Source organism: Xiphophorus maculatus, chromosome 9 (genome assembly GCF_002775205.1).
Source record: "Xiphophorus maculatus strain JP 163 A chromosome 9, X_maculatus-5.0-male, whole genome shotgun sequence".
NCBI classification, from domain to species: domain Eukaryota; kingdom Metazoa; phylum Chordata; class Actinopteri; order Cyprinodontiformes; family Poeciliidae; genus Xiphophorus; species Xiphophorus maculatus.
Genome location: NC_036451.1, coordinates 2915770 through 2935273, shown reverse-complemented (window position 1 = coordinate 2935273; position 19504 = coordinate 2915770). Strand labels below are relative to the sequence as shown.

Here is a 19504-nt window from a genome sequence, read left to right as displayed (position 1 = left end):
CTTGTACAGTAACTATGTAACTTTGGAGAAATTCCTTTGTTGTACACAAAAATGAATCAGTGATGCTGAAATGTAAATTGAATAAGAATTTATTTCTCCGTTGTGAGGAGAAGGAATCAGTATAAAATCCATTTTCCCCATCATTACACTGGTTAACCTGTAAGTTTGTTACAATACATAAAAGTCTTTCATTTTGTAGTAATATGACAACTCATACAATCTTTGACAGTCAGTGAAACTGAAAATCATAAAGTGATGTGCTGTAAATGGCTCCACTGCCCAGCAGCGTCACAGCATTTTGGCCTCCATTTTCCTCCAGTTTGAGCCACTGGACCGATCCCAGGGCAGCCGTCTCAAATCAAACTGGAAAATGTGCGAGGTGGGCCATGCTCCTTTCAAGTATGCTGTCAAAAAGTGAAGGCTCACAAAATATTCTGTCTGTAAATAAAAAATAGATTATATTTTGACTTAGTCTGTGGCGTCTCAATGAATTGTTTTGGTGTAATCCTCCAGAGTGAGCGGGAATCACCAGGAAGTCCAGCTGATTAAAGCAGCCAGTTTGACTCAAAATGAAGGCCACCTAAAAAAAGAAAATACTTCAAAAAAATAAAAAATGTGTTTCCTTTTAGCCATTTCTGAAATCTTGACTCCTTCATGAGATTTTTTTCATCCAAACCGACTTTCAGGAATGTTGTCATGACAACTGAAAAGGCATGAGCTGAGCCACTTCATGGGATCTCTGCCTGTCGTCAGCCCGGTTTGCTCTGAGAGACCCTGGGTGGAGCGGCGACCCGCTGCTCTTCCATCCGGTTGGACTGGGAGCGCAGGATGAGACTGAAGAAGTCCTCGTTTGGGACAGTTGGGCCCTTAGCTTTAGAAGTTGGAGCAGGGCACCGCTGATCGTTCAGCCTGGAGCCCTAGAGAGTCAACATCAGTGGTTTACTAAAAGACAACAGCTGGGTTGAAAAAGAAAAAAAGTGACAGAGCCTAAATCATGTTCTGAATTCTCTAGTTTTTGTAAAACTGGAGATTTTTTCGATGATCACAAAGTAAAGAAGTTTCGACTCAACTGATAAACAAAACATTTTGAAAACATCAGGGGTTAAGCTTCTGGCAAATATTTAAAACTTAAAATAAATGATAGGGCGTGCCATGGTGGTGTAGCGGTTAGCGCAACCCGTATTTTGAGGCCTTGAGTCCTCGACGCGGCCGTCGCGGGTTTGACTCCCAGACCCGACGACATTTGCCGCACGTCTTCCCCCCTCTCCTTCCCTGTTTCCTGTCAGCCTACTATCACATAAGGGACACTAGAGCCCACAAAAGACCCCCTGGAGGGGTTAAAAAAATAAATAAATTGAGAATCCAGTTTTCAAGCAAAAATATATTGTTACCGTTAGATATTATGTATATTGGAATGCCCACATTAAATTCAAGAAAGACACGCAGTGAGTGCTGGTTATTTCTCTGAGTGTAACATGTAAAAAAAAATGAGGTAATGAGAAAAAAACAAACATTTTTATTTCAACCAGCCTCCATTTCAGAGGATAAACAACCTCAGGAAGTGGATTAAACTAGCAAAAGGCATTTAAAAACCCTGACAAGTAATTCCTTTGTCTTTCTTATTTTATTAAAATCAGTATTTATTTAAATTTCATATTACATTTGTGGGATGCTTATGTAAAAAAATCGCTTACTGCATTGCTAGAAATTCATCGAAGTTGAATCTGAACATATATTCTTTCACATTAAAAGTTTTCTGTATAAATTTGCCAATCAGTGACTAGCATCTATGTCATAATTATTAATAGTGTGAATCATTTGGCATGAAAAAAGGAGATATTCCATTTGCAAGAGACAAGTGACATAACACTGAATCTATCCACCCCTCATGTTTCTCTTTACCTGGCACTTCACGAGCATGTCGAAGAAGACTTCATCTCCCTCTGGCCCGTCAGCGTTGTCCTCGAGATGGCTGTACAGGGAGGGTGCGCGAGGAGTATCTGCACTGGAGATTAGGACTGCAGGGACAACAAAAACCGTGATCATAAAGTGAAAAATGTCACCAGAAGGCTTCACTAAAATGCACCGAGCCTCTCATTTCCATCACCTTGAGATGGGGCTTGGTCTTTGCTGGAGGCGGAGGGTATATGAGGCGGGTTGCAGATGCTGAGACGCAAGCCAGGCAACTGGTTGAGGCTGACTCGTTGGTCGTCCAGACGATGGGCCTGGGAGCTGGCCAGCAGCTCCAGGAAATGACCAGGATCCTGTGATGGAGTTTCGTGCTTTGAAATACCTAAAAACATAAAAACTGTGGCAGGTAAGTAAATACTCACTGCCTGGATAACACTGTGTGATTGAGGCGGAAAAGCAGGATAACTTAATCTACAACAAATATCTAAATGATTAATATTTCACCCAAAATACAGCATTGAGTTCAGATTAACTTACAGAGTCAAACAATATAAATTGTGCCACTCTCCTCATTGTAGGATGAAAGCAAAAAGTCTTTGGGTGGAGCATCAAACACAGGAATAATCAAGCACAACACTGAACTATTGACACGTTGCATTCATACCATATGTGCTGAAGTTGCAATGCTTTCTCTGAAGTAGGCATTACTAAAACACATCTCTTCATTTAGTGAGAAAAGAGCAACAGGAAAAGTTACCCTCAGTTTTCTTTGGTGTGTATGAGATCATTATGACTGTTCTCACATATGGTGTGAACACCCCTGAAAACGCAGGACACACTCACATTTCTCCTCAGCTACAGGTAAGGAAGAGGTAGGGGAGGGTTGGGCAGAGGAACGGTTCAAGCCATCCAGTGTACACCTTTGGTCGTCCATTCGGTTTCCCTGGAAACGGGAGAGGAGGTCGAAAAAGGTGTCCTCCCCTATGGTATCGTGGGGCGTTGACTATGAAGTTAGGACAAAAAGAGATTTAGTAACAATTGGGAAAAAATAAATACATTTTGAAGAAAAAAAAATCTGATTGTCTACTAAGCACTTAATCTGAAAATACATTTCTTTTGACTAGTGTGTGTCAGTGAAATCTGGGTCAATTTATTCTTTTATTTTAATTTTAGTATTAAATCAAATCCAGTTTTATTTGTATAGCATATTTCAGCAACAAGGCAGTTCAAAGTGCTTTACATCATAAAAAACAACAATGAAACATTACATTTTTCCAAGTGCCGTCATTTACATGTCAAAATGTTGGTTAGTGCTTCATTAATTACGGTACAGAAGCGCATTTCACCAAATCACCACTAAAGAATACATAATAAAAATAAATCAATTAATTAATCCAATTATTGGATTACTAATGTGTATTCACAAAATAATCAAAAGTAATAATAAAAAAACAGTTTTTAAGGCGTACGACTTAATGCCGACAGTTTCAAGCTTTCATTTTTACCAAATTTTATTTAATTCTTTTACAAAAACAGTCTCAAAAACTTTTTAGTTTCTGCACATTTTTTTCATTAAAAAATGAGACTTTGTATTGAATTCACTTTGTATTAAGGTAGCACAATCCACATATTCTGCAACTTTAATATTATTAAAGTACCGGTAATAGTATTTATGGTTTACAAAGCCTCAAAATAAATTGCACTAAAGCTTTTCTGATGGTCTGTAACAGAACTTTTTGATGCGAGTCAGAAAGGATCTTCCCACACTGTCACATTACTTCCTTTTATTCACCCTAAAAGAAGCAGATGATCTCAGACATGTGAAACTGTCACAGAATTGGTCACAATTACTGAAAACAAGTGAAGGGTTCTAGAAATAAGCATTATGAGTCATGATGCATTTCTTCATCTGAGAAATACCTTAGAGAGAGGCGAGTCTTCCTCGGAGGCCGGGTGCTCACTGAAGTTTTCCAAATGCTCTTTAGATTTGCTGTCCTTGTACTTCTTGCTTCTCAGGCGGTGGAAGAAAAAATGCTTGGTAGATGCCATGATTGTGTTGTTTTTTGACGAGCCGGTGAACAGATGCTCATCCCAGTCCTGGATAAACAAATATGATGTTTTAAAAACATATTTATCAATGCAAATTGCTTAAGTTAATCATCTGTCTTTTTCATACCTGATGTGGCTCGACTTTTTCAGTTTTAAGAGGACTCTGACTACGCTCCACGTTTTCTGGACTCTCTTTTCTCCTCAAAGATGACTTGCATCCTAAAGCAAGAAAGAAAACGTAGCCACCTAGTAAATTTCAAATATTTTCACAGTATCTTTACAAGCAGACAGAGAAAAGGTAAAAGGTTTTCAGGAATAACATTCCTGGCAAATTCTCTGCTAAAAATGCAGCTGAAAGCGTTTGGATGTTTAAAAATGGCATTGTAAAAAGCTACCAGAGAACTTTACCTGGCAGGTTGATGTAACCCTGAATGTTGTCTGCCACACCAGAGCTGTTGGTGTTGCTGTTGCTGAACATGTGATTCAGGCCGGCGTTTGCCTTCAGGTTAACAACGATCCGCAAGTCGGATAAGTTCATCCTGGCGGTCATCTCGCTGCTCTTATCTCCAGTCTGCCACGTTACAAATGGAACAAAGAAAACAAGTTCCAACAAACTGCTGCTGATAAAAATATTCAACAGTTATTTCCTGCAGTTTACTTTGCAACCACTAGATGGAGACGATGCTACATAAATACAAGCATACAACTATGAAATGGGAGGTGAAGTATAAAAACACACCTCTTTGGCAATTTCCAGATGTTTTTCAGCGAAGAACATAGCGCGCTCATGATTCCCCAGGGCGGTGTGGGCATTTCCTAAGCTCCAGTACGCTCTTCCTTCTCCCACTCTGCAGGGACACAGAGGAAAACCGGCTTAGCAACTTTAACTGACGGTGTGCAAAAACAAGTACTCCTAATCATAAAAAACAATCTAAAATATACTGTATGTACATGTTTTGCAGAGCAAACTAAATTCACAGTTTTTGCCTGAATGAAGTCACATTGAAGGGATCTTTTTCCAGAATGTTTAAAGGCACATTTCTATCCTCCATACATCTTTATTCTAACATCACAAATTAAGGACTGGTTTCCTACAGAAACTTGTACTTTAATAAATCTTTAAAATACATAGTGTACGTTTGTGTACATTGTGATATATGCACCCCATTAAAGTCTTTAAAAGTCCATTTCACATCACCCTGTCTCCACTTTAGTCTTATAGGTGTTCATTGCAACACCACAAAAAATGCTCACAGTTTAAGAACCACCTTGATCACTATTAAAGAAAGTCAAAGGAAAGTGAGCAGTAAGCAAGTGCTGATGCCGTACCGGTCATTAAGGTCCTGAGCGATGACCAGATGTTTGAGGTGAAAGTCTATGGCTCTCTCATAGTCTTGCAGCAGTGTGTAGGTGTTGCCCAGGCTGTAGCATGCCTGAGCCTCCACTGCTTTGTCCTTAAACAGTCGGGCCAGCTGCAGAGTCTTCCTGAGGGCCAGAGAGACAGGGAGGAACAAGGTCAAAGAAGGGACTAGAGTGGGAGCAGGAGAGGGATCGGTAAGAGCTTTTTCATTTTTCCAAGCACTTCTCTATCAGGAGAAGAAAAATAAATCAGTCACGATAAAGAAATTGTGAACTCAAATGCATAATTTATTTCTCCCTAAAAGTGTGTGATAATCTCATCCTCCAGTGCAAATCCAACTCAGTCTTTAGTGAATAACTTTCATTTATTTGTTATACATTTTTGGATTTCACTCAACCAAAAAAAAGGATAGTTCAATTTTTTTGTTTGAACAAAGTGTATAGTTATTTTTTGCAGTAATTCAGTTTTTTAAGAGGAATAAATTCTTTACAGTAAGTAGTTTGATTTGAAAGTCTAAAATTCTGTTTCATGCAACATTTAAAAACGAAGTAGTCTAATTTATGAAGAAAATGACTAATTATTGTAAGTTTGAAAAAGAGTCTGAAAGTGTGTACAGTTTTCTTACTTTCTGGGGTCAAATGCTGTTTTATTTTATTGGTCTAGAATGTTTTTTAGTCAGTCCCAGCAATAAAAATGTTCTCTCTGAAAACGTTAAGTATTTAGCCATGTTTAACGAATGGGTGTGCCCATGAGTACTTTTGAGTAAAACACTGCTGCATGTTTGTTGTCCTACTTGCCATGAAATTGAAATAAATAAAAAAAGCATGGACAATGAAAGACAAACATATTTGTGTTGTAACAAATACTTAAGATCATTTGTCAGTAAAACCCTTGTCCTTAAAGAAACATATTTATATTAAAGGAAGTGTATCTGGATCAGCTCCATTTGCTGGGGGGTCAAATTTGTACCATTCCTGAACTACGATTAAGGGTCAGACAAATGTACTACTAACTTGATTTTTATCCAGAGGTTTAAACAATTATTAAATTGTCTACAAAAAGATTTTAAGCTTTAAAAGCTCATTGCTGGAGAAGCGGCTGTTCATACAGTAGAGTTTTGTGACTAAGCGTATAAATAGAAAGTTCAGTCAAAGAAAAAAATGTGGTAGAAAAATGTGCACAAGCAGCAGGTACAATAACAGCCTTGAAAAAATTGTCAAAAGATATACATTAAAGAGATTTGCGGAAATGTAAAATATTAGGATTGAAGGTGGAGATAATTTCTCAAGAGCCTCCACACACATAACAAGCTAAAACAGTCACAGGACTCATCTTAAACCACTGCTAACTCAAAGATATCGTAGCCATGCTAAGTAGAAAAGGCACTAAAGTATTGCTCAGTGGTCCATCCTGCTTTCCGGAATAAAGTTAATTTAACATTTTATTGTGAAAATAAAATAAAAGCGATATTAGGTTACAGATGTCTGCTTTTAGACTGGCATTAACACCGCATTGGTTGTTTTGACGTCCGTCATGGCGGAGTGCTGGAGCGTGTCGTCACGTGCAAAGGGCCAGTAGTTTGATTTGCAGAACTGATCTGATCGTTTCCATAGTAACATAGCAGAAGCAAGACCTCCAGCCCCTCGTCCTGCCACTGATGCTCGTCCTGCCCTTCCTGCTCACAACCAAGAAGAGGAAGAATGTCCAGGGGATTATTATGATGCATTAATCCTGGTTCTCTTTGCTCTGTGTTGTTGCTTCCCTTGGCTTACTTTTCAGTTTGGTAAAATTTTCAGTTGTCTTGTTTTCTTATGGCTTATGGCTAAGCATTGACAGAATTTAAATTTCCCGTTAGCAGGTTCTCTCCGTGCGCTCTGGCTTCCTCCCACAGTCCAAAAAGATTTCGTGCGTATTAAGTAATGGATGGATGATGGAAGTTCCAGAGTTAGTAGGAAGTGTGGAGAGTCATAGAATTCAAGATGCTACAGGTCCGTTGTGCCGTTTCCTCCTCTTGCCTCTGCTGACAGCTTTATGGAAAAGGTAATTTCCTTTCTCAGAAGGACTTGGCAGAAATATCTCTACCCGGTTTTAATGACGCCATGCTTGATTAGACAGAAACTCTTTGACCTGAACCCCACAGAAAATCTAACGAGTGTTGCGAAGAGGAAGATGAGAGACACTAGAAACAACGAAGCTGTAGCTATTAAAGCAGCCTGGGCTTCCTGATCCGTGTCAGGTCACACTGATGCCCGAAGCATAAGCAAAAGAAGCTCTGGCCAAATATCGAGTACATATACCGTTCAGTATATTGTTAGACTTTTCAGAAAGCCAAAATGTAAACGGAAAAAAAAAAAAAAAAAAAAAAAAAAGAGTACAAATCTTTTTTCTGTTTTTATTTTAAATCATCTTCTTGGGCAATATTTACATTTTCTGAGAATTTTAATTTGGGTTTTCATTAGTGTAGTCATTTAAATTAATATGAAAGCCACCGGTAAATGGATAGAATTGTTGAAATATATCATTATTTATTAAAGCAATTAAATTCCCTTTCTGAATTTCTGAAAAAAAAAAAAAAAACATTTTTGTGATATTCTGCCTGTACAGCAACACACAAACCCCCAAGTTCATCTGCCTGCTATGAGGTGAAAATAACCCTAAACCCAAGTTTTACTCACTTGTAATGATTAGCAGCCATTTCAAACTGGCCCAGGAATATGTATGCGTTCCCGAGGTTGCAGTGAGCCCTCCGCTCTGCAGATTTATCACCAAACTCTTTGGCAATAAGAAGCCGCTGGAGAACAAAACAAACATTAGGGTGCAAATTACTGTTCCGAAGTCAGGTTTTAACTAGCTCCTTATACACAGTAGGATGCTTTCTTTGTGAATAAAATATAACCAAATTTAGGAAAGTATGGAGCTAAATTGAGGCTGTAAAGTTTTTCCAAAAATAAAAAATAAAAATAAAATCTTCAATCATTTTTTAGTTTCACATCTTTTTTTCCTGTTTCAAAATATTTCTTTCAGTTTCAGATCGTTTTTAGTTTGAGTTTTTTTTTTAAAAATTTATTTCAAAACCTTGTTTTTCCCGGGGGGGGGGGGGGTTCCCCAGTTTCCAACTATTTAGTTTCAAAATAATTTTTCATCTTCATTTTATTAGTTACATTTATTTTCTTTTGAACCAACGTTATGACCCACAGGAGTGCAATATTAATCTGAACAATGAGCTAAAGCCTACCTTTTCATGAGCAGTGACAGCTCTTTCGAAGTCACCCAGGAGATAGTAGGTGTTCCCCAGATTCCCATAGGTACGACCCTGAGCTGCACGATCACCCAACTCATTCACCAGCGACAAATTGGCTCTGTATTTTAAAAAAACCACCAACAAAATTTTAATATACACAAAAAAGGTTGTTTCACAGCACATCTGTAATGCACATCGGCACATTTTACTTTTTCATGTGGAATTTAAAGTTTGTTGTGTCTTTAATACCAGCAATAGGGGAAAGCACAAAACAAGATCAATGTCTGAAGAAATAAACATACCAGATAAGATTTTAAAGCTGCAAGAACAACACTCCCTCAACTCTTCCTTAACCAAACACACTGGAGAAAATTTAAACATATTTTTTGTGAACATGAAGATAAATCCTAAATCAACAACACAACTTTCAATTTTCCCTTAGTCCAATTATCCATTTGTTTTGGATAATTGGACGAATTATCCAAAATTAGTGGATAATTAATCCAGAAAAAAGTGGAAAGGAAGGTTTTTGTTGTTAATATGATTAGGCAAGGCAAGGCAAGGCAAGGCAAGTTTATTTATATAGCACTTTAAAACAGTACCACTGACCAAAGTGCTGTACAATCACAAGATTAAACAAATAAAAATCAAAATTAAAACACATAAAAACCAACAATGCAGTGACATAAAACACTCTATATAATACATAAACATACCCAGATAAATACAGAAAAGCAGCATCTCAAACTGAATCAAAGGCCAACCGAAAAAGGTAAGTCTTAAGAGCAGATTTAAAAATTGCTAAAGAGGGGGCCTGTTTTACCAACATAGGTAAAGAATTCCAAAGTTTGGGAGCTGCAACAGCAAACGCCCTGTCTCCTCTCTGCCTCCTGGAAGTCCTCGGCACCTCCAGGTTCATTTGGCTCGCTGATCTAAGAGCTCGAGGAGGACAGTGTATATGTAGCAGCTCAGAGAGATAGGAGGGAGCAAGGCCATTTAAAGATTTAAATACAAATAAAAGAATCTTAAAATGCACTCTGAAATGTACCGGCAGCCAGTGCAGAGAATATAAAATCGGGGTAACATGTTCTCTCTTCCGCGATCCAGTTAAGAGCCGAGCAGCCGCATTCTGGACCAGCTGAAGACGGGACAAAGAAGACTGGCTGACACCCACATATAAGGAGTTACAGTAATCCAGTCGTGTTGTGATAAAAGCATGGATTAATATTTCAAAATGATTCAAAATGATGATTAGAACAGACAAATTCCTAGTAGGAAAATGAATAAACTATTTTATCTGGAAACGTGCTGCTTTTAACTGGAACCACACAATGGCAATAAGTAACAACGAAGCATGTTTTTCCCTCCTCGTGCAATTAAACATGGATGCTGTGGTTCTCAGCTGTATGGACTCAATAAATAACGTAGTTTTTATCGGCTAAGTGTTTTATGCAAGGTGGTATGGAAGTCTATTTTAACTGGATAGCCGCAGTACATAAAACAGCACAGTGACTGAGCAACACTCTCTGTCTGAACAAAATGTAACTAGGTGATGGAAAAATTCCACAATCTTAATCACGTGGTTTTCATCATTTGTAACCTTATTTAAAACAATACAACAAAGAAGCACCTCAGTTATTGTTTAAAATTTAAAGCTAAAGGCTAACACTCAAACAATTTAAACAAAACAAATACCAAACAGTAGAGTTTATGACAACCACCTCATCATAGCCTTGTGTAACAATACACATGAATAGCAACTCACTCGTAGAACTGTGCAGCTTTCCTAAAGGCGATTCTCGCCTCCTCTGGAAACTCTCCTGGCTCCGTCCCACTCCAGCAGATGCTCTTGCCCTTGGCATGGTAAATGTTTCCGAAATTATACAGAGCTCGAGCTTGCCCAACCTACACCACCAACAGCAGATTTTAACAGTCAGAAACCACACAGACTATAGCTGTAATTATATACTTTAAATACACAGACATCAGATTTTCTTGTTTGTATCCAGACTCTGTGAAAGTTGGTCCAGAGATTTCTGCACTGGCAGATCAATGAAAAACGATGCTTTATCATAACTTTTTTTTCTTTCTTTCTTTCTACTTTATGCCTATAAACACTTGTTACTTTTTAAAACTTCAAAACTATAACACACCTTATCAAACACAGCTCTTGTGATATCCAAATGTCTTTGGCAACAAACCACAGCTTCATTATATCGTCGTAAAACCTTTAAAGTGTTTCCAAGATTTCCGCTGGCTTTAGCTTCTCCAAGTTCATCTCCAATGGTTCTGGGATAACAAACAAAAAGGAAAAAAAGGAAATTAGTTAGGGAATATCACAGACAATGCAATCAAAACTGGATGCTTAAAAATACCAAACATTGTACTTATAAAAAAGTCAAATCATTAAAGGTTTTACCTGGTTAGAGTGAGGTCATGTCGATGATACTCCAGGGCTTTATTATATTCTTGGAGGTGAAAGTAAGCATTCCCCAGTTGGCTATATATGGCGCTGAGAATTTGTAAATCCTCTGTTCCAATTTGTATGGCAGATTCGAAAAAGGAGACACCTGCACGATAGTTACCCGCCTTACAGAGTCGCTCGCCTTCGAGAGCCAGATCCAGGCAAGAGGACTCCATCCTGCAAAAACAAAAAACACAACAAATAAAAATAATAATCTGAAAACTGATCAAGAACAGTCCAGATTTAGCAACCTAATGTATAACAGACTAAATCATTCTCTTAATTTGCAGAGACCTTATGACAAAATCATGTTATGTTCAATGATTGAAACAACCAAAATATTTTATGGCATTTTGAATGATTCCTCCCAGAGGAAAACACAAGCTGTAAATCCAAAATAAGATAAAGCATTTCCTGTCTGTCATGACCGCAAAGCTGTAAAAATGCCTCAGTTACCCTGGAATGAAAATGTGTACCTTACATTTTAACCATAAACACAAAGTAAATTCAGATGTGTCTGGGAAGCAGAGTGCTATTTTTGAACCTGCTTTGGCTCTTTTTGTAGGCTTCAACCTGATATTGCACAACTGGAGGACCCAGGACCTGGAACTATACAACCCAGGACCTGGAACTATACAACCCAGGACCTGGAACTATACAACCCAATGGCGTTTTAGATTTTAAAAAAGGAATTTTAAAAAGGAAAGATTGAAAAAAATAGAGTTCTTCTTGAAAAATAACCCCATGATCCTGACAATAATGTAGCTTTAATCAGAATTTTCACATCATCACAAAACCGGATGTTTTTTGTTTTAATAAAAAAGGTTTATTTAGATTAAACCTGGCAATAAAGTAAAAGTATTTTCAGTTTGCAATTGATTCCTCGCTTATATAGAGCTGTGAATAAGATGAATAGCTTCACTGAGTCAAATCCACTCACATCTAGTTAAAAGCAAACATCTACCCTCAATGAATTGTGTTGAGTGTACTCTGGTTATTACTTTTTCTTTTTTTAAATACAGGGCAACATAGCCAGCATGACAATGATCTGAAACCCACACCCAGAGCTACTATGAAGTTGCTTCCTAGTTTGCGGAGTGGCTTAGCCCAACAGGAAATCTTTACAGGGAACTGAAACTCCGTGTTCCCCAGCAGCAGCTCCAACCCTTTCTTTGTAAAAAGGAAAACTTGAACTGGTGGTGTATTAAATACTTATCTTTCCTACTGTAAATCAGCCTGGGGCGTGAATAATTTTTGGTTTACATAAGATAAATAGTGCAGTTGGATGCAGAATATTTTTCTAGTGATCATATGATACAGTCACTGTTTGTTAACCTTAACCCTAATTGGCCCGAAGGACTGATGTCATATGAAAGTTTCCTGACCCTCCTCACACTACCTTCGGAAAGGAGCAAAAATCAAGTCATCCAAATAAAAGTATCAAAGCAGATAATGACTTTATGATGACAGAAAACACATAAACCTGCACAATCCTGAAAGAAACCCTGCCTGCTCTGTTTGTGTGTGAATTCAGCCGAAGTATCAGTTGTTCTGTTGTCGAGTTTCGACTTGCCCAGCTGACATACGGAGCTATGATTCGGATTAATTGGCTTAATCATCACAGGTCTTCGAACAGCAGAGGAAACACAAGCACCAATCCAAAGTAAGCTTCAATTAATTTAAAAAAGTAACAGATTAAAATACAAAGTATCTGACTTGGGTCTTCAGAATAAAAGGGGCTTTGCTACTTTGAGTAGCATAACTGTCTCCCTGCCTTTACTTTCTCCACTTTGGATATAAACTGATTCCACACAAGCCTCCATGAAATCCAATCTGCTGTAGAAGATTAGAAGTATACTTAGTTAATCTGAAACTTTGCATTCACTCTCAACTACTAACCTACAAACCATTCTAATCACATCTGGCATTGTTGCAACCCTCTGACAAGCTTCGCACAGACATGTAAACATCGCCAGGATGCTTTAACCGGTTTGTCTTACTCTGACCAACAGGAAGATCCTATTTCACCAAGATGACACACACAGAAGCCAACACAAACTACTTGGAAGACATAAACATGCTATCAATGACACTGTGGTGCAAAACTGAAAAGATGAGTAAGTCCCAAAGATTACTTCATAGCAACATCATCAAGCAGATCCAGTCATGAATGCCTGCAGAGGATTCAATCCTCTGCAGAGCAAAAACAGATGAGTCAGAATCAGGAAAAGATAAAGAGCACAATTTGAATTATAATAATAGTGGTGTGTAGAGAACTAACCATTTGAATTTTTGCAATTTAAAATACATGTTGGATTAACAGATATTTCACTGAAGAGAATGACATTTGACTTTATAAGATTATGTTTAACATCGATTACATTTCCTTCCGCTATAAATCTGGAAGCTTAAAAAAATTAAAAAGTACATTTAAGATCAATTCTTCTTAGAAATCAAGTTACAGTTGCATTTGACTATTCATTCATGAGCAACACACAGATCCACATACCCATTTCCTCTTCTCAAGCTGATGCACTCCAGGCAGGTTGACACGACAGACATTTCAAGCTTCTTGACAACCTTGTGGAGCAAATGTTGCCCTTTCTTCATAACAACCTTCCCTTTTTCCTTTTTGCACATACACATAACGCATACAGACAAAGTATAGCACCGCGGGGTGCTAATTTTACTAAGTGAATAACAAAAAAAAATAAATCCTCCTTGGATCTGCTGCTCTCTCCATGTGCACACTGCCAAGTGGTTGTCACAGCAAAACAAAGGACTTAATCCGCTCAGGCTTCGCATCGACCTTAACAGCCCAGTGCCAGAGTCGTAGACCTCTGGCTTGGGTGAACATAGATTAACCTTATGTCGTTACCGGGCTGAAATGATTTAAAGTGAGAGCAACAGGCTCTGCTGCCATGCTTGGTTTAGTGCAAATTTCTGAAGCAATTAGCCTTAAAAAAAAAAAGAAAGAAAAAAAACAGGAACCTATAGGTCTCATAGTGACCTATAGGTCCTGATAGTATGTGTAACTTCCAATTAGTCCAGATTTGATTGGTAATTTTTGCCATGTAGACTGGCTCTAGAGAAACCAAAAGCTGTTAGCTTGATGAAATCTGAAGCAGATTTAGCTGAAATAAATGATATTTCACTGTTAACCTTTTTTCCAGCATCATAATTCACATTTGCCTCCATGGTTTAGCAGCAACTTCTTAGGCCAGTATAAGGGACACAAAAGTAAAACAACTATATGCAAGTTAAGATAAACTCCCATCTTACACAACCAGCAACTCAACTGCTGACAATCCAATGAAATCCACTTGTCTGAACTAATTAAGAAGTCTGGACTGATGCGCCCTCTGGGGCGAGCAACAATATGTTGCCTCACCAGTAGTTCTCCCATAAGATCTGGCCCAAGCCATGTGACACTAAAGCACCACGCCAGTTGATCTTAAGCCAGGTAAATCATTCTATGACCAGGACAGAATTCCAAATAACACAAAATTGGATAAAATGGAATTAATTTAGACTGATAAAATTAAACTTGGAGAGCAAAGTGATACTGTTCAAATGCTGTTAAAATGCTGATTGTATTTCCAGTCTGTGAGAAAGCATGAAAAATGTATGTCCATTATGCTTTATGCAAACTGCACAGAAACTCCAGAGTTGTAAGTAGATCAGCAAACACCTGGTTATGACATTGCATCACTGGAGGAACATTCAGTTACTTACAACCAGACACACAGAAAGGAATTCATTCAGAGGATAAAGGAGGTGATGGTTCACGAACTTGACGGGACTTGTAGCCATTGGTTTAAATGACTACACGATGATGCAATGTATCTTTCTGTGCAGAGACTACCTTCACATATCTACATAAACTACAGTGTTAGCTACGTGATGATTCTCCTCTTTCTATTAGTAATATCCCATAGTCTGTGGAATGTAGGTCAGTTGAGTTGGTAGGCTGATCAAGCGTTCTGACTCACCCAGCCAATTCCAGTCAAACCAGATATTGGTAGTTTTGTTAATGTGGAAATGTGCCAAGTCCTGCTGAAAGTGAAATCAAAGTCTTCATAAAGCTTGACAGCACAGGGAATCATGAGATGCTTGAAATTTTCAAGACCAAAACACAATGGACAGTTATTTTTCTTGCTTATGCACCTTTTTGTACCACTTTTCCCTTCCACTAAATTTTCCACATATATGCTTGCAGCACTCTAAACCTGCTTCCTTAGAAATCATCTTCTGTGATTATCGCTCCTTGTGAAATGAGTAACTGTCTGCTGGACTTCACTTAAATCAGCAGTCTACCCCATGACTGTGTGCCAACATTATGTCGAAACCATAACATTTCCGTTTCTATTACAACATTTAAGAAATTATATAATGTTATAGATTTTTGTTAGACTAAATAATCAAAATTAACACAAATAAACACTTGAAATGAATATTTCTATGTAATGAATCAATATCCAAGTCTGAATTACATTACTAAGATTAATATCATTTAGGTAAGATACAAATTATTAAGTAGTACCTGTCTTTGAATACTTTACAATTTAAAAGTAAAATTCCCTGCTGCTAAGAGATCACATAACTTTGAATATCAGTCACAAAGAGATTTTAGAGTAAACGGTAACATATACTGCAATCAAGTGCTGCATCTCATGAAATATTTACAAAGAAGCCAGTAAAGACCTCCTGTAGTCTACTCAAAATCATTAACCAGGCAGCCAATAAGGACTCATCTTACACACACAGATAAGCTTAATTGTAAAACAAACTTCAAATATTGAGGAACCCAAAGCTTCAAAGATGTGAATAGAACAAAGTTCATTAGAATCTACATATTATAAGAACATATTATGATATCCCCAACACTCTGCACTAATATAAGATTAAACATCTTCATGTTATATTTTACCTCAGTTAATCTGTAAATTATACTTTATAATTAGTATTTGTTTATTTCTGTTTCTCCACGTTGGATATAAGTGGAGAAACACACTTATATCCAAAAAAATAAATGTAACAAATTCTGCACATATTTATTTTAACATACATTAAATTATTTCAAGTTACATTTTTCTTGAATTAAGTACTCAACCTTTGCTACATCATCTTACAGATAATGCAGGTCTATTTATGAAGACTTTCAGTGTGAAGAAAATTACATGTTTTCCCATGATCAGAAAGCACAGAGGGTCTTTACATTATTTAGACGAAAAAACATAAATCCTACCTCTGACGGAGATGATGTAAAAATTCCCTATCCTTTACATGTTGCAGAGAAATGAAGCAATACATGACCAGCCAGCAGTCCTGACGGGAACCAAAGTAAATACAGGAATTCCACTTTAGGAATTCCTGTCAACCACCAACACTGAAGGAATACAAGCCTTTTTAAGAAACCTGAATCAGCAAACACCCCACCCGTGACATCCACCAGGAAACACTGACCACTGCTATCTGTGGATTCTACCGTCACTAATCTTGAAACCAGAGCTTGTGAGAAAGAGGAAAAACACACATACACAAACACCCCCGCACATCCACACACACGCGCTGCCTGACACTTTAGTCAAATGTCTGTGGTTGAAAAGCTCACATTATTGAGAATAATTAACCCGAAATCAATCCAAAAGCTCAAGGTAAATACTGAAAATGTACTTAAAACAGTACATGTACTTGGTAACAAATTAATCAGGATATTTTTTTGTTTGTTTGTTTTGGTGGATTCAAGTTTTGCTTCTGTTCGCTGCGATTTAAAATAATGCTCACCTGCAAGACTAAGGACTGATGTTACAAGAAAATCATGCAACCTGCTACTCCTCCTGATACCGTTGAGACGTCAGAGGAAGGATTATCGCAATGCCTGCAAAATTCCACAGACCATATCAAAACAGTGCACATACCAGCGCACTGAGATATGGTCTTTGCATTGCTACACCTCCCTGTTCAATGACTCTGCTTATCCTCTGACCTCACTTACCAGCTGAAGTCTTTTCACTCAAAGAGCTGGCTGCATGCTTTTCCTTTTTTGTTAGCATCACTCTGCGGGGGTTTAAACTACAGAGCAGAGCAGTTTCTGCTGAAGTCATTCAAATGCCTAATGATGAAGTCAAGTTTAAGCAATCAATAGTTTATGCAAAAATGTCCCTAAAACATTTTCACATTTATGTCATGCTACAACCACAACTGACAATATACTTTATGCAACATTATTTTGGGGTAATCAACAATCACCCTCTGCACACACATAAGCTATCCATGGTGAAACATGGTGGCAGCATCACGAGGCAGGGATGCTTTTCTGCAGCTTGGACAAGCTAGGCCATTCTAAACCATGAATATTCTTTGATTTAAACAGTTCATTGGTTGTTCTGGCTGTATGTTGTCATCATCTGGCTTAAAAATTAATTCCTGCCTCATGTTGCAAAAAATATGCTCTAGAGGCAGAACATTGGCAGAAACACAGCCTAAAACACTTGCACTTGCAACTGCAGTGGAAAACTTGACAAATTTGTCTATAAAAATAAATACCAAATTGAAAACCATTGTTTTCCTTCCACTTGACAAATATGGACTGCTTTGTGTTGGCCTAGCCCAATGAAATAAATTGAAATTAATGGAAATACCAAACAATTGACAGTTTCATCAAATAGCATCTTTGTACTTCTTCGAAAACCGTCAAGTTGCCGTTATTGGAACTCTATTTTAAGACCCCTTTAATTATCTAACAACTAAAAAGAGCAAAATGTAAAGACCTGTCCAAGTGAAATCCTCTGTTAGGCATCCAAACTTCATTCACTTACATAGTTTTGATACTTAATAAAAGGCCTAATGTGGCATTCTCCACACCATAACTATTTCAGTGTGAATACGCCCAACAAGGTCCTCTTCAATTAAATGGTGCCGTTTAGGGTGCTAACCATTTTTACTTTTAGAAAAAAACTGATTATTAGAGACTTTAAAACCAGTCCTACTTTGGAGAGGATGGGAATAAAAGGGAAGGAAATCCGAGTGGACATTTCTGAGTCGAAACTGTAACAGTATTTAAATAAAAATAACTTAACCTTAATTGCGATGTTTAAGGTTTTTGAAACGTTTGCTTAACTAGAATGAGGAAAAACTTGTAAAGCTGTTTTCCCCTGTTCAGAATTATGAATCACCGACTTTGTGGTGGTGACTGTTTGGGAAATAATGTCCTAGAAAGCTCGGAATTAGTCGGAGATTTTTTTTTTCTTTTCTTTTACAAACATGCCGTGACATGTAGCTGCTCCCTGAGACGTGAAGAGAAATGTCTTAAGAACAGCCAAACTTTTCACAGGAAACAAAATAAACAAACAACGATAACCGAGAATCAAGACACTGAAAAAGTTCCACCTACTTAAAAGGGAGATCCGCGAAGATCCCACAGGAATGTCTCCAGCTTCAAAAAACAGATGACTCGAGTCAGAAACGTTATGAATACGTTATTTCTGATTTTCTAAAGGTTGTTTACAGTGGTCCAACTACTCACTCGTCCATCTGGGAGGAAGACTGCTACAGGGTCTCGGGAAGCAGAAATGGAAGCCCCTCCTCGCCGTTACAATCTGACTTTAATTAGGATACGATGGCTGCTGCCTTCAAGAGCTGTGGGAAGTTCTGTAATTGTTCATCCAGCGACCACACGTTTATGTTTTAAAAGTGACGTTGACGGGGAGGAGTGAGATGAGTACATTTCCACTAAGACGTCCTTCATTGCAACGACGCAGAAGTGATTAGCTGGAAACCGCACGCTACGTTAGTAGATACATTTTAACGCTCACTTCCGCCATCTGCTGTTCAAAGTTACTGTTACATTATTTCTGGTCTGTTTGCCACTTTGCAAATTTCCTGCCCGCCTTCGATACCCAGGCGTTGCCATTTCGTCGTTTCCGACCCCCATTTCTGAAACAAAACATGCTATAGATGTTGTACTTTATCTTAAGTATTTTATTTAATTTTTGAGACAATAATGCACTATTATGTTAATTTTACGTTATCCGGGTCGTTTCCAACTTAGGTTATGGATGGGTGTAGTCCTTTTGCCCCTTTGCCATCTTCTGTTATTGTAGTTTTCATACAAGGCTTTTTGAGGTACTAAAAATGCTTTTTTAAAATTTATTATTCAATGTTATTGCTACACAAATCGCTATTTTGACTTGTGAAGGTTGTCACGGTCACCTGTAAAACATGTTCCCTTATTTTTCCCATACATCTTGGATATGTAGGCATATGTTGTACTTATATCACAGGGAAAAAATAAGTGACATTAAATCCAACAAATATTCTTATACTAACATTAGTTACATTACTTAACATAAATATTTTCAAAATGGGATACTTACTTTTTAAAAATAAAGTAAATATTTGCATAGGTTTGCCGAAATCAAGCTAAATATTTGACCAGTTGAAATATTCAGGTCTAAAGCAATGTTTTTAGATGAAA

General features: G+C 37.7%; 1 protein-coding gene across 1 annotated transcript; it reads right to left on the bottom strand.

The window, feature by feature from the left end:
- Positions 1 to 73: 73 nt before the first annotated feature.
- LOC102226667 (G-protein-signaling modulator 2-like) lies at positions 74 to 19436 on the bottom strand. Its single transcript, XM_023339539.1, has 16 exons — positions 18554 to 19436; positions 18422 to 18463; positions 10981 to 11202; positions 10715 to 10850; positions 10327 to 10466; positions 8556 to 8679; positions 7996 to 8111; positions 5290 to 5445; positions 4700 to 4808; positions 4369 to 4531; positions 4088 to 4179; positions 3832 to 4008; positions 2755 to 2914; positions 2108 to 2293; positions 1903 to 2018; positions 74 to 917 (listed from the first exon to the last, which is right to left on the bottom strand). Exons 1-16 carry the CDS (start codon positions 18559 to 18561, stop codon positions 750 to 752), a joined length of 2115 nt encoding a protein of 704 aa, XP_023195307.1. The 5' UTR covers positions 18562 to 19436; the 3' UTR covers positions 74 to 749.
- Between the last annotated feature and the right edge of the window lie 68 nt (positions 19437 to 19504).

Bases quoted from the DNA above. Each gene is read 5' to 3' on its own strand.
- LOC102226667 (XM_023339539.1), bottom strand. The intron at 4,809-5,289 runs GTACGGCATCAG...GTGTCCCTGCAG, and splicing joins GCTCAGGACCTTAATGACCG to AGTGGGAGAAGGAAGAGCGT. The intron at 4,180-4,368 runs GTAAAGTTCTCT...TTCTTGCTTTAG, and splicing joins GGGTTACATCAACCTGCCAG to GATGCAAGTCATCTTTGAGG.